Source organism: Oncorhynchus kisutch, linkage group LG15 (genome assembly GCF_002021735.2).
Source record: "Oncorhynchus kisutch isolate 150728-3 linkage group LG15, Okis_V2, whole genome shotgun sequence".
Taxonomy (NCBI): domain Eukaryota; kingdom Metazoa; phylum Chordata; class Actinopteri; order Salmoniformes; family Salmonidae; genus Oncorhynchus; species Oncorhynchus kisutch.
This window is the reverse complement of record NC_034188.2, coordinates 51,250,136-51,265,542: the sequence shown is the minus strand read 5'-3', so window position 1 is coordinate 51,265,542 and position 15,407 is coordinate 51,250,136. Positions and strand designations below refer to the sequence as shown.

At 47.6% G+C, this 15,407-nt stretch overlaps 1 protein-coding gene across 2 annotated transcripts in view; it reads right to left on the bottom strand.

Annotated features, from left to right (window-relative positions):
- Window positions 1–438: 438 nt before the first annotated feature.
- arhgap35a (Rho GTPase activating protein 35a) overlaps window positions 439–15,407 on the bottom strand; it is an 84,275-nt gene continuing 69,306 nt past the window's right edge. For both annotated transcript variants that reach the window (XM_031790469.1, XM_031790470.1), the window contains exons 4-7: window positions 11,758–11,835; window positions 7,541–7,672; window positions 4,926–5,031; window positions 439–4,663 (exon numbers count right to left, since the gene is read on the bottom strand). In XM_031790469.1, the coding sequence (XP_031646329.1) occupies window positions 4,216–4,663; window positions 4,926–5,031; window positions 7,541–7,672; window positions 11,758–11,835 (764 nt within the window). In that variant the 3' untranslated portion in view covers window positions 439–4,215. The remainder of the gene's footprint in view (window positions 4,664–4,925; window positions 5,032–7,540; window positions 7,673–11,757; window positions 11,836–15,407) is intronic.

Genomic DNA, 15,407 nt, shown 5'->3' with positions numbered 1-15,407 from the left:
TTGGGTGTCAGGGAACATGTATGGCGTAAAAAGTACATTATTTTCTTTAGGAAGGTAAGTGAAGTAAAAGTAAAAGTTGTCAAAATATATAAATAGTAAAGTACATAGTAAAAGCTACTCTACTGTCCTAGGCAGTTTTCATTGGGAAAGGTCACTTGACTACACTAGAAGATGATAATGATTAAACACCTGTCAACTGTAGAAAACTACTTACTCAGGCCCAATGCCCCATGAGGTCCATAAGGCTATCAATGACGCCAGCTTCTCCAGCGAACTCGACATACATTGGGCAGCTTTCTGAATTTCATTCCAGGAGTAGCCAGCCTTTCTGTGGAAATAAGTTGTGTTAATTCCTTTCATTCATTCGTCCATTCATTTCCAGAAAGCCGTGGATGGTTTGATGAGTCGGTGGGTTTGCACAGACAGACAGGAGGCAGGTTTTTACAAGATTGATTTATTAACTATAATACAGGTCATGTAAGGCCTTGCTGTATACACCATTCCTATTGAGACAAATTACCATACTCTTAGCAAATAATGACAGCATTTTTTCTGTTTATTTTTGTAGTTTTTTTCCCTCCAATCTTTTATACAGGTTAATTTTTTTTCCATCATTACATTTTTTTTATCTTCTTGTCTTTAAATACTGAGAGTGGTCGAGCCCCCTCCCTTGCCTGGGCAAAAAATCATGCACTATACTGGGCTGGTCTCTTCACCATTCACAAAATTGTTTTAAAAAAAAACGTTTATTTTTTATTATTAAAAGAAAAAACAAAAACAATTCTATCACCATTGACTAAAGGGCAAAGTGTTAGACCCCCTAACATACAGATAAAACAACCATTTGAATATAGTTTGCTTGTTTCTCATTTTAACTTAACAGACCACCTGTCACCATTGTTGCAAAGAATAGAAGAAAAAGGAAAGCGACGGAGCCACAAGATCGCAGAACAAACGTCACATTTTTAATTACCATAGTTTTTTTTAGCCTCCATTTGTCGCTTTGCCTCCTCTCTCCCCCACCCTTTTTTTGCACAGTCTTTGGCTGCCTCACAGTCTGTTCAGTATTAACACATTGATATACACAGGGAATGCCACTGACCGGCATTCAAAAGTACCAAAGTTTGCCCCCCCCCCCCCCCCCCCCCCCCCCATCTCCCAAATAATGATCCCATTCACATCTCTCTCGCTCTCGGTCTCTCTCTCTCTCTCTCGGTCTCCATCTGTGAAAAGTAAACGTATAGCTAGCTAAGGGGATAACTGTGGTCATGTCCAGGTCACATTAAGTGGGGATAATGACCGTGAGGAGAAATGCAGTCTCCACTGTAAGCCACGTGGTCTTTGTTTAGGGTCGAGTTACACTGACGTCTGGCTACTACTGACAGCTCAAATGACACAGACACGCCAACATGTCATATAGGTAGTGTATACTGTGTATACTGACGGGAGATCATTGGGTCGTCGTCAGGGTATAACTTCAGTGATTGGCAGGGAGGCCTGTCAGTCAAGACGATGGGAACTGGAGAGACGTGGAGACAGGCATGAGTGTGTAAAGCCGAGGGTCAAAATGAAACAAATTACATGACCTTGGTTTCACACTTTCTAATGTGTGCGGACACACACACACACACACTAACGATCAAACAGGTTTCTATGACAACCACAGACAGAACCATGGAATTCCGCAGTCATCAACACAGATGAATAGACTGTCTGTTCTGGTCCACCCCGGAGCGTCTCTCTGGACCATGGAACAGAGCCGTGTCAAAAGAGGGCAGGGATACCAAGTGGTGCCAACCAGGAAGTGGGATACCAATAAACATAGGATGGCACTGAGGGACTATCAACACCAATGGCTACGTTTCAATACTCTAAACTTGCTTCCTCATCTCCTTTCCTTCATGTGCATCCCTGTCACACTCAGCTGAATGGATGTGAACAGCTATCCTGAGCCAGCCTCAGTACAACAACACATGACTACACATCACCAAGTACTGCCAACTAGCAGTTGCACAGCTGGACACTAGACTAGTCACTGGACTGTCTGCATCATGGACAGCTGACACAAACATCTATGTTGTCATACACTTCCTCAACACCGCACTCTGGAGAGTATATATCTGTATCAAAGTGCTGGCTGCCTAGCAACACAACAGATATGATCACCCATAGACTAATCTCAATGCAGTTCAAATGGCTTTCATCGTATAGACTCTCCATCTATGTTATATACAAAGAATTCCTATTGGGCTCAATATGTCCATTTGACTTGATATTCAACAGATAAATATGGGGGAATGTGCATGTAGAAAGATCTGTTACACACAAGAAGGGGGGGGATAGTGTTCCGCCCATGCAGTGGTGGGTGAGGTCATAGCTGCAGTAACTATGTTGTCCACCAGATGGCAATGGTGTGTTCTCAGAGAGGTGGCTACATGACTTCACAACGCATTAGACATGGTGAGAAAGTGGTGTCGCACTTCTCACTAAAGAGACTCCCAAAAGTGCTCTGCAGTCTCTCAATCTCAATAAACTTCAGAGAGCTCTACACTAATGATTCTCCCGCTCTCTACCATATTAGAAGCATGTGCACGCACGCACACGCACACACACACAGGTCATGCTCCCATGTCTCTCCAGGCTTCCAAACCCCTCATGGGTAACAGGAGGAAGAGGGAATTTCCTGCCACCACTTCCCAATGCCTCCTGGGATCCTTAAGGGAATCGTTATGGCTGTTCCTCTCTGCAGTCCGTGTCGAAGAGCCCTAGATGCTTTTCAGAGTCCAGAGTACATAAAGTGCATCCCTGAATCCCACCCCTTCCTCATCTATCCTAATTCTCCCTGCCAGTTATTCCCGCCCTTCGCAGAAAGCAGAAGGGCCAATGAGAAGTAAGCATGGACATCTGACAGGAGGGACTTGCTGTGTGAGAGTGCATTCTGATCGGTCAGTCATCAATGGGAACACTCTCCAAAACTGATCCACAGTTTGAAAATCTAAATGGAAGCATAGGGGGGAAAGAGAAAGGAAGGGTGGAACAACATTAAACATCCGGAAAGAAATGGGAGTAAAGATATCCTCTTTAATCAAAAGAAAAACAACAGTCTTCCAGCGTTGCCTGGAGGCTCGGGGGCATGGGGTCAGAGAAGACAGAAAGGAACGGAGGAGGTCTCCCAAGATGCCGAGGGTGTGAGAGCACCCAAAGTTCCGTGCTCCAGCCTCCCTGCAGATCCAGTCAGTTGAGACTTTTGTTCTTGGCGTTATCTCTGGTTGTAATGGACACTGAAGCGGAGGAGGTGGGGGTTTAGGAATGAGTCTATTGAAGTGGAAGCTAGTCCATGTGGGAGAGGCGAAGCCTGCCTCAAGTCCATTTCCTGGTAACAATGGTCAAATAAATGCTGAGAAGCTACTGGTTAGGTCCTCCCTCCACATTGACCCAGGATCAACCTGGGGAGGACAGGGCAGTCACTGGCAATCCACAGCCCCATCGCGGTGAGTGGTGGTGAGGCGAGGAAGGTGGGGCACTGGGGAGTGGTTTTAGAGTCCAGCTAGAAGGTCCATATAGTTCATGTTCTTCCCACACTTCCCCCAAAGATACCCTGCCTAGCTACGGTCAGAAGTTCAGAAGTTTTGTTTTTTATGTTTGGGGAGGGACATGACACTTGGGGTTTCCCTGGGTGTTACTCCCTCACTGAGCCCAAATGACACGGGCTGGCGACACAGGGGTGTCCCGGGCGAGGCTCCAGTGGGAGGGCAGCAGAGTGTGTGTTGGAGGGGGAGGTACTCTCTAAGGCAGTGGAGAAGGGGGCAGAAGAAGTGGTAGAGAAGAGAGAAGAGTCAAGAGACTACAGTGGTATGGGAGGACAAGCCGTGGCTCTTGTGGCTCAAAAGTTTCTCTTTCCCACCCCCTCCCCTGAGTCATGTGTGTGTGTGTGTGTGTATATATCTTTAAACGCAATGGGGGTTGGATAACCCCCTCTCCCAACAGTTGTTCCCTATATGTACTGCATCTCACTCACCTGCTCATCTTCTCTTTTTCTTTCACTGTCCCTAAAACTCACTCTCTTCTCAATCCCTCCATATTTCTCACCACCCCTTCAAAATCTCTCCCACTTAACGTTCTTCTCCCCCCCCCCCCCCCCCCATACCTCCCTCTGAATCTCAAACTCTTTGCATCTCTCCCCCACTAATCTCTTTATTTCCTTCCATCCCTGGCTCACAGCATGTGTTGTTCCGTGGGGGGGTGATGGGGGTGCAGGGGGGGCAGCAGGGCCTGGATGGGGGACTGGGGGGTGTGTGGCGGGGACATCTGGGTATGGGGCGGCCCGTAGTGGGGGATGACGGGCGGTGTGGCGGGCATAACGTAAGGGGCCGGGGAGGGTGTGAGGGACGGAGAGCTGTATGCCAAGGAGGAGTAGGCCGAGGTTCCCCCGTGGGAGGAGAGGGTGGCGGTGGGGGAGGCGTGCCCGCTAGGGGTGTCAGACAGGGGCTGATTGTAGAAGAAGAAAGCACATTGGTGGATGAAGGACTCGATGATTGTCTGGTAGGTCCGCGTGGCCGTCAGGGCGTCCATTGTTGTGAAGTCGGGCCGCATCAGAGTGGGCCAAAAACAGATGGACAGATTCTCACTGGTCATCAGGTTCAAACGGTTATTCTGGCTCACCCTGAGGGGGGGGGAGAGAGAGAGAGAGAGAGGAAAAGAGGGTTAAGGGAGAGACAGACAGGGAGAGAGATAGAAAACACAACGTAAAGTGACATCATCTAGAAATCTAAACTCTGCCGTGTTTGTGCCTCGACTGAATTTAAAGCTGACTCAAAATGGAGCCAGGGGTGTAGCGGGCAGGGTGGAAGGTCAAAGGTCGCAGGGTGGATGACCGTTACTGTAGTCAGTGCGGCCGTCACAGCTCTGTCACCTAAGCCACTCACTTGTTCAAGTGATTGATGACGTATTTGAAGACGTCATAGTTTTCCCTGGGGAAACGGCGCAGGATGTCCTTCATGGCGTGAACCCGCTGATCCCTGTCGTTGAGCTCTGATTCGGCGACAGGAGACAGGAGAGGTCAGAGAGAAAGAATAAAAGCACATGAATGCACACACACACATACACACACAACCAGAGAAAGGTCCCACACATGCAGGGACAGGGAGGGGGAAGCATGGCACACACTGACACAAACTCAAATCACAGCTGAGAGTCAGCGTTGACTTAACAAAGCATAGCAGTGATCACACACACACACAGTTATAAAACCATACACACATGAACACACACAGGTCCTCTGAGTGTGCTGAGCCCAATGGTAGGAGTGAGTCAGACAAGCTGATATCAGCACTCCAACACAGCCTGTCTTGTGTGTCTCCATGTGAGCGAGGCAGAGTCACACGCACACGCACACACCACACACACACACACACACACACACACACACACACACACACACACACACACACACACACACACACACACACACACACACACACACACACACACACACAGCCTTTCACATGTTATCCAGCTCCTTCAAAACCCAGATGTGTTCACTTCTTCTGCCTTCTACAGTCATACACAGAGTTCTGCAATCCATCCCGTAAGTGTTTCTTTTCTAACTAGTCTTTAAACGCTGTGTTTGTCGTGTCTCTCTCCTGCTGCAGGCTGCAGGGTTTTGTCAGGGCTTTGTCACGGCTCAAGGGCCTGGCACAGACAATCCGCTCACTGAGTGACGGTCGCCCTCCAGAGTCCAGGTACATCTCTGGGCCGCGACGCTACACCTTAAATCTCCACGACGACGGATTACAAAACGCAATGGGAGTGACAGACCGGAGAGGAAAGAAGTGCACTTGTTAATCTGACATTCTGTATCATTTTGTTTGTCTTTCTTCACAGGAAATGTATGCGTCTTCCATTGGAGGCTCCTCAAAGAGGGAAGGGGAGGACCATCCTACACAGTGAATTTCATAAAAATAAAATAGTGAAACATTAAGCGATCCTTTTTAGATAAAACTATACTACATATATTCCCTTCACCAAATCATTTTTTAAAACACACTATTTTGAAGGTCTATAGTAGCATCATCAGCACTCTATAGGGTAGCACTGTGGTGTACCCGGAGGACAGCTATCTTCCATCCTCCTCTGGGTGCATTGACTTCAGTACAAAACCTTGGAGGCTTGTGGTTCTCAACCCTTCCATAGACTTACACAGTAATTATGACAACTTCCGGAAGACGTCCTCCAACCTATCAGAGCTCTTGCATCATGAACTGACATGTTGTCCACCCAATCAAAGGATCAGAGAATGAATCTAGTACTCAAATCATAACTACAGCTAGCCAGCACTGCATAAAATGTAGTTGACTCAAAGAGAGAGAAAGACAATAGTTGAATAGTTTTGAACAAATTCAATTAATAAAAAATGAAGGAGAAGCAAGAGAGAGATAGCTATATTGAGTTGTATTTCTTTTCACTGACTTAGCGAGTGAATGCAGCTAGCTAGTTTAGCCTACACAAACAACCGTCTCAAACAGAGAGGGAAACTGTTAGCTAGCTGGCTATGGCTATCCAACACTGGAACTCATCCAAGTCAAGGTAAGGGGCCCACAGGTGTAACTGATAAACTGCTTGCTGCTGACTGTACACTGTACTGCATGACTGTAGCGGGTTCACAAATGTGTTAATTCTAGTAGCTATGCTGACCACTCCGTTAATATGGTGACAACAATGTAGGCCGCTGTGTGGAGTGGTTGGCGGTTTGGCTTGGAAAGTGTTTTCTCTCTCCTGGTTACAGACTGCTGATGTGTTTGCGCACTGAAGTCCACAAAGCGAAGGGAGATGGTGAGAGGAGGAAGGCAGGTAGATGCGAGATGGAATTGTACAACAAGCAAAGTGATCATGCTGTTTGTATGTGGCTGCTATGAAAGGGAACTTTGTTTGCGCGTGATCAGGGGTGTGTTCATTCCGCTGAATTTTTTTCTTCTTAAACGGAAGCAAACGGAATGAAACTGGGATAAACGTACCTGAATATGTCCAACAGAAACTCTTGTTTACAAGAGTTGGACTAATGTTTGCACTCTAGATCAGCTAGATGCAGGCAAGAGTGTGCAAGGCGGGATTGAATGCGTCAATGTCTGTTACCTTGATTACTCACATTTCTCTCGACCTGTGCACCTACGTTGTAAACTTTCCTTCATAGGTTGTGGCAACCTCATGATGGGTATAGGGGAAAAATGTTGTATCATGTAGTCGCCTAAACCTACATACGTTACATTGAGCTGGGTGAGTGGAATATGAATGACAGTCACCCAGTATGCTGTAATAGAAATAAGGCCATGCTCATAAAAAAAGGTGTCCTCCATCTTAAACGGCACTGGTTTCTTCATAGAGACCAAGTAGGTTAAGCAAGAACAACCCTAATCCATTCTCTCCCCAAACCTCTTTCCCCAGCCACAGTCCCCCCAACCCACACACACACACACACCCCAGCCACAGCCCCCCCACCGCCCCACCCCACACACACACACCCCAGCCCAGCCCCATGTCTTACTGAAGGCCTCCACCAGTTCGATCTGATGGCTGTAGGGCACCAGGGGTTCAGGAAGCTCAGAGAAGAAGGCCTTCATGGCTCCGGCCACCGTGTTGATGGTGAAGTCCTTCTCCACCAGGTCCAGGTTATGGTCTAGCAGGGAGACAGAGAGCGAGGGAGAGACAGAGTGCGAGGGAGAGACAGAGAGCGAGGGAGAGACAGAGAGCGAGGGAGAGACAGAGAGTGAGGGAGAGACAGAGAGCGAGGGGGAGACAGAGAGCGAGGGGGAGACAGAGAGCGAGGGAGAGACAGAGAGCGAGGAAGAGACAGAGAGCGAGGGAAAGACAGAGAGCGAGGGAGAGACAGAGAGCGAGGGAGAGACAGAGAGCGAGGGAGAGACAGAGAGCGAGGGAGAGACAGAGAGCGAGGGAGAGACAGAGAGCGAGGGAGAGACAGAGAGCGAGGGAGAGACAGAGAGCGAGGGAGAGACAGAGAGAGGGGATTTGTTAGAATAAGACATGGACGAGACCCCTGGTTTAGGATACGATCTGCAAGTCACAACATTATGAAACACACACACACACACAAAAGTCTGCCTTAAACTCATCCGTTTTACTGCTATAGTATCACCCCACCCGGTGATAGACTACAATACCCGAATAAACAAACCCCAACACCAGCGCGCAAAGCATAACGGGATAAGCAGGTAGAAGGAACTGCGCCCAATTGGCTGCGGCTTCTCAGTGAGTCTCTCTTATTCAGTGTGTCAGCTCAGCATAAGGGACCGCGTGGGAGAGAGTGGGAACAAAGTTTGCGGCACCAGAAGCAAACTGATGATTAAAACGATAAACCAAGAGGAATCGCAGGCGACCCCCTGCCCCGCTGACACGGGCTTGTTGTACAAAACACAGAGAAAGAGAAGGAGTGTGAGAGAAGGAAGGGGGAGAAGGATAAGAAAATGAGACTATCCAGAAACCCTTCTCGGATTACTCTCTCCCATCTATGACAAACGTAGAGAAAGAGATCTAGGGAGATGGGGGGGGGAATAGAAAGGGGCGGGATTGACAGTGGCAGAGAGTTAGATAGACTGCGATGGTGAGGGGTTAGCAAGGAAGGATGAAAAAAAGAGGACCCGTGGAGTGTATAACAGAACAGCTTCAGTGATAACACTGGTCCCAAGTCAGTTCTGACCCAGTAATGCCTAGTGCTCTACGGTTCAGACCGGTTCCCAGACCAGGCCAGGCCTCAAGAGTGAGCTCCAGATCTCAGTGCTCCTAAAGCCCGGCTCAGATACAACAGCCGACGTGACGAGGGACGAGACAAAACTGGCCAGGAGACGAGCGGTTGAGACTGTTTCCATGGTAACAGTGGCTCAATGACTCGATACAACTTTGAGACAACGTTTCCACTTGTCGTAGCACGGTGTTGTAGAAAACAAGTATCATGAAATACGTGCATCAGAAACCGGGCGCCTTTTGTGACTTGTCGGATAAATGTCAGCAAACTAGGCTCACTAACAGCAGCAAAATAACTAGCTAGCAGTCTGCCTGACTAAACGCAGTTCGTCAGCACACTGCTCTCTGATTGGCTAAACGGATCTGTCTCATCCCAAGTCTTTAGCTAAGATTTGACATGTTGAACCTCCAACAACCGACATGAGACGTTCTAAAACTAGACGGTTCAGATCAAGAAAACTTCATTCCATAACTGCATAAAACCGTCTCGTCTCGGCTGTCGTATCTCAACTGGATTTTAGGTCCCTCCAACACAACAGGTGTGTTGTTCTATCGCTATAGGTTACCCGTGCTGTGAGGGGTGGCTAGGCAATAGCTGATTTGTGGCTATGGGTTACCTGTGCTGTGAGGGGTGGCTAGGCAATAGCTGATTTGTGGCTATGGGTTACCTGTGCTGTGAGGGGTGGCTAGGCAATAGCTGATTTGTGGCTATGGGTTACCTGTGCTGTGAGGGGTGGCTAGGCAATAGCTGATTTGTGGCTATGGTCTACCCGTGCTGTGAGGGGTGGCTAGGCAATAGCTGATTTGTGGCTATGGGTTACCTGTGCTGTGAGGGGTGGCTAAGCAATAGCTGATTTGTGGCTATGGGTTACCTGTGCTGTGAGGGGTGGCTAGGCAATAGCTGATTTGTGGCTATGGGTTACCTGTGCTGTGAGGGGTGGCTAGGCAATAGCTGATTTGTGGCTATGGTCTACCTGTGCTGTGAGGGGTGGCTAAGCAATAGCTGATTTGTGGCTATGGGTTACCTGTGCTGTGAGGGGTGGCTAGGCAATAGCTGATTTGTGGCTATGGTCTACCTGTGCTGTGAGGGGTGGCTAAGCAATAGCTGATTTGTGGCTATGGTCTACCTGTGCTGTGAGGGGTGGCTAAGCAATAGCTGATTTGTGGCTATGGTCTACCTGTGCTGTGAGGGGTGGCTAAGCAATAGCTGATTTGTGGCTATGGTCTACCTGTGCTGTGAGGGGTGGCTAAGCAATAGCTGATTTGTGGCTATGGTCTACCTGTGCTGTGAGGGGTGGCTAAGCAATAGCTGATTTGTGGCTATGGTCTACCTGTGCTGTGAGGGGTGGATAAGCAATAGCTGATTTGTGGCTATGGTCTACCTGTGCTGTGAGGGGTGGCTAAGCAATAGCTGATTTGTGGCTATGGTCTACCTGTGCTGTGAGGGGTGGCTAAGCAATAGCTGATTTGTGGCTAGGTCTACCTGTGCTGTATTTGTAATTGTATTGTCACCTTGGTCTAGCGTCCTGATCGATTGGACACAGGACTTCGCTTCTGATTACCTCAGCCGTATTCAGCTTTACTGATGTGCAGTGGTATGTGCAGTGGTATATACCAGCAAGCATGCTTCATTAACCAAACCAATCTGGAGGTAATTAACGACCCACACCACACAAACTCATGGACACACACACAGAAGCTACGCTACGGAGGAAGGCCTCTCCTTCCTGTAGATCAATGCTACAGATGCTCCCAGGTTAATTAGGTGGATCCATTGGACATCAGGCTTCTGGATAGATACAACACACTAACACTGCACCTCTGTGGCCTGTTTGTGCCGAGGTATAGGAGTGTGTTTCTGCGTATTGGTGAGTTTGTGTGTGTGCATAGGTCAGTATGTGTACATGTAGACACCGACTACAGGTGGCATGGGGTCTGACAACCCTACAATAATTACACTCAGTGGCCAGTGTACTAGGTACACCCATCAAGTACCGGGTCAGTCGCCCCTTTTCCTCCAGAACAACCTGAATTCTTTGGGGCATGGAAATATTACTCAATTGGTATAAAGGGAACCTAATGTGTGCCAGGAAAACATTTCCCACACCATTACACCAGGATGGGACCATAGACTCATACTGCTAACGCCAAATCCTGACTCTGCCATCAGCATGACGCAACAGGAACCAGGATTCGTCGGACTATTCAATGTTTTTCCACTCCTCAATTGTCCATAGGAGTGGAACCCCGTGTGGTAGCTGCAATAGCCCATCGGTGACAAGGACCAATGAGTTGTGCGTTTACGAAATGCCGTTCAGCACACCACTGTTGTACTGCACCGTTAGTTGCCTGTGGCCCGCCTGTTAGCTTGAAGGATTCTTGCCATTCCCCTTCGACCTATCATCAACGAGCTGTTTTCACCCACAGGACTGCCGACCTATCATCAACGAGCTGTTTTCACCCACAGGATGTTTTTTGTTTGGCGCGCCATTCTCAGTAACCCTAGACGTGCAGGGGTGCACGTTTTGTTATTTTGGCCTAGCACTACACAGCTGATTCAAATGATCAAAACTGATTAGTTGATTATTTGAATCAGCTGTGTAGTGGTAGGGCAAAAACCTTCAGCGTGCACCCCTCTGGGTCCCGAGGACCGAGTTTGGGAAACCCTGCCCTAGACACTGTCGTGTGTGAAAGGTCCAGGAGGCTGGCCATTTCTGAGATACATACCACACTCAGTCACAGAGGTCACTTGTTTCGCCCATTCTAACCTTCAATCGAACAGTGGCTGAATGCCTCGATGCCTGTCTGCCTGCTTTATATAGCAAGCCGTGGCCACATGATTCACTGTCTGTAGGAGCAAAACATCTTCGTGAACGAGGTGGTGTACCTAATAAACTGGCCACGGAGTGTAATTTGTAGCATACTGTTGACAATTCATATTGTTGGTGTGTGTGGGTTTTGTATTCAATGTCTGCGGTCAAAACAGAGGTTCTGGTGACTCACCCTGGTCAAACTGCCTCTGCATGCTCTCCATTTCTGACTTGTTCCCACTCACCCTGTAGATCCCTTCAGTAGTGATACCTGAGAGAAGAGAGAGAGGAGACAGGAGTGAGAGAGAGAGAGCGAGAGAGCAGAGAGAGAGAGAGAGAGAGAGAGAGAGAGAGAGAGAGAGAGAGAGAGAGAGAACAGTGAGAGAGAGATGAGAGAGAGAGAGAACAGTGACAGAGAACAGTGAGAGAGAGATGAGAGAGAGAGCAGTGACAGAGAGCAGCGAGAGAGAGAGAGAGAGAGAGAGAGAGAGAGAGAGAGAGAACAGCGAGAGAGAGAGAGAACAGTGAGAGAGATGAGAGCAGCGAGAGAGAGAGAGAGAGAGAGAGAGAGAGAGAGAGAGAGAACAGTTAGAGAGAGAACAGTTAGAGAGAGATGAGAGAGAAGAGACAGAGAGCAGCGAGAGAGAGAGAGAACAGTGAGAGAGAGATGAGAGAGAAGAGACAGAGAGCAGCGAGAGAGAGAGAGAGAGAGAAAACAGTGAGAGAGAGATGAGAGAGAAGAGACAGAGAGCAGTGAGAGAGAGAGAGAGAGAGAGAACAGTGAGAGAGAGATGAGAGTGAAGAGAAGCGGAGAGAAGAGAAGAGAGATTCAGTACACTTTATCCACAACGGTACACTTTACTTTCAACATAACATTTTTTATCCATCCAACTCACAGTCAGAACACACACACACACAGACATCAATAACAACACCAGTCCTCCTATAGCCTCTGTGTAAGGACTTCCAATAGAAAGTGCTGATAGAAGCAGTGTTCTATGCAAAGGTTGTGGAGTAATGAAACAGACACAGTGGAGACTATTAGTGGCCTGGCCTTGTGTGTGTGTCCCTCCCCCCAACCCGAGACAGAACATAAGCACTATCAATGAAACTCATAAAGTGTCAGTGCAGGCTTGCAGAAAGTGTTCCGGTGGGGCTTCTATAGTTCAAGATCCATAAACATGACTTAATGAACTCTGGTCCCATTTGTTCATCATCCCTCTCTTTCTCCTCCACTATTTGCTCATCATCTTCTCCTCTCTCTGCAATCCATGCCTTTACCACAGACATGGAGAGGACAAGGGTGTGGACAGACAGTGAGTGAGAGAGAGCGAGAGAGAGGGAGGGAGACAAGGAGACAAATCCAGAGACAGGGAGAGGTGGTAGGAAAGGAGGCATCGATCCCCTCCTTCTGCAGATCAATTATCCACAAAAGCTTTTCTAGCCAGACTCCAGGGGAACAAGGGATGGAGAGAGAGATAGAGGGGGGAGAGGGGAGGAGGGAGACAGAGGGAAAACGGAGGGGAGACATGGAGTGAGTGGAGGAAGAGAGAAATAGAAGAGAATAAGAAAAGGAGGAAGAGACATTCTACATAATAATACATGCCATTTAGCAGAGGCTTTTATCCAAAGTGACTTACAAGAGTGAGTGCAAACATTTTCGCATTAGTGGCCCCAGCAGGATCCGGACCCACGACCCTGGCATAGGGCTGTTCTAGTTACCGTCACACCGGCAGTCACGAGGCATGAACAGAGTCACGAGTCACGACCGCAATCAAATTCCACGTGACCGCTGGAGTCACGGGTAACTAGTCTTCACCAAAACACCGCTCTGATGCTGCTGCTGGTCATTAGTAGCCTACCAAACTGGCTAACGGTCAGTCACTAATGGCCTGTCGTTAATGGCCTGGTACTCAGGGCTCTATTGTCCCTCTAAACACTCTTGACATCAATGCAAATACAATCAAATCAATCAAACACTTAATTAGAGCTCTGGCATTCAGAGTTTGACCGGAATAGGATCACCTGTCGCGCAGCGAGACAGCTCCTCATAGCTGCTTGATGCATGGAATGAAATAAGTGTTCCTATAGCCCAATGTTGCGCAACATTTCTATAGGCTATGCTATGCAATTGCGTGAGAAAATAGAGGTTTGATGGCCTCTATTAAAAAGAGGAGGCTCTAATACATTGTAAGGATTTAAGAAATTGAAAGGCTGCATGATGAGACTCTAATGATGATTTGAAAAAAAAGTCACTTGAAAGGCATGAGCTCTGCTTTGTTTTATTTGTGCAGGCTGTACATACTTCATCAGTCTCTCATTCACAATTTGACAAGCACTTGATAATGCCTCGAATTTCACGCGGCATCCCCTTTGTGACTGTAATGTCACCGTAAAGAAATCCATGTATTTTGCGGCCCGGAGTGCTGCGTGCTGCGCCCTTCTCCCTGAGTGTGCTGCATTGTGCCCTTCTCCCTGAGTGTGCTGCGTTGTGCCCTTCTCCCTGAGTGTGCTGCGTTGTGCCCTTCTCCCGGAGTGTGCTGCGTTGTGCCCTTCTCCCTGAGTGTGCTGCGTTGTGCCCTTCTCCCTGAGTGTGCTGCGTTGTGCCCTTCTCCCTGAGTGTGCTGCGTTGTGCCCTTCTCCCTGAGTGTGCTGCGCAATCCGAAGCATCTCTCACTCCCACGGCTCTCCGTCACGTGATCAAGTCTTTCTCACCGGCTACAAGTTAAGACAGACACATCGGGGGACGCAACTGCGCGCGTCCTTATCCAATTCCGAGGTGCGTATTGAAGATATTGGATGAATTGTCCACATGTACTTTTCGTCAGCCAACAAGATGAGTAGGCCTAACGAAAAGCTAAAGCACTAGCTTATGTCAATCTACTATCCCCCATAGTACAAAAGTCCCTATTCTGTTCTGTGTGAGAAATAAATATTCCAAACAGTCTGGGGCGTGATAGATCTCAAATTAATACAACCACCTAGCATCAACAAAACTATTTTAGGCAATGTGGCTGACGCAACAAATCAGAATGTTTAGTTTAAAATGTTGATAAACTATTAGGCTATTAATTCACATTATAAGCACAGCAATGTGCACATGGTAGTAGACTATAAGCGCAAATGTTCCATTTGTGGAAAACACCATTATCAAAAGTGGCCGCAAATTATGCATGCATTTTCATGGTGAAAATGTCCGAAACTTGAAACTCACGCGCTGCTTATATATGCCAATTAGGCTCTACGCCCCTTGTAAAGCGGATTAATGTGCTTCATTTTAAAACCTCTCTAGGCTAGGGGGCGGTATTTTCATGTCCGGATGAAAAGCGTGCCCAAAGTAAACTGCCTGCTACTCAGGCCCAGAAGCTAGGATATGCATGTTATTAGTATATTTGGATAGAGAACACTCTGAAGTTTCTGAAAAACAGTTTGAATAATGTCTGTGAGTATAACAGAACTTATTTGTCAGGTCAAACCACGAAGACAAACCATCCAGGATCTTTTGAGGTCACTCTCTTTTCAATGGATTTTCTATGTGGATCTAGATTTCTAAGGCACTTGCTTGCAGTTCCTATTGCTTCCACTAGATGTCAACAGTCTTTAGAAATGGGTTGATGTTTTTCCTTTTTGTAATGAAGAAGTAGGGCTGTTCAGAACGAGGGTCGAGTCTAGTGTAGTGTTTGGGGCGCGCGACCTGAAAGCTCGCTCCACTTTGTTTTTCATCCACTATTGAACGCAGTTTATCCCGTCTTAAATTTGATTGATTATTTACATTTAAAAAAATACCTAAAGTTGTATTAGGAAAGTTGTTTGAAGTGTTTGGACAAAGATTACAGGTAACTT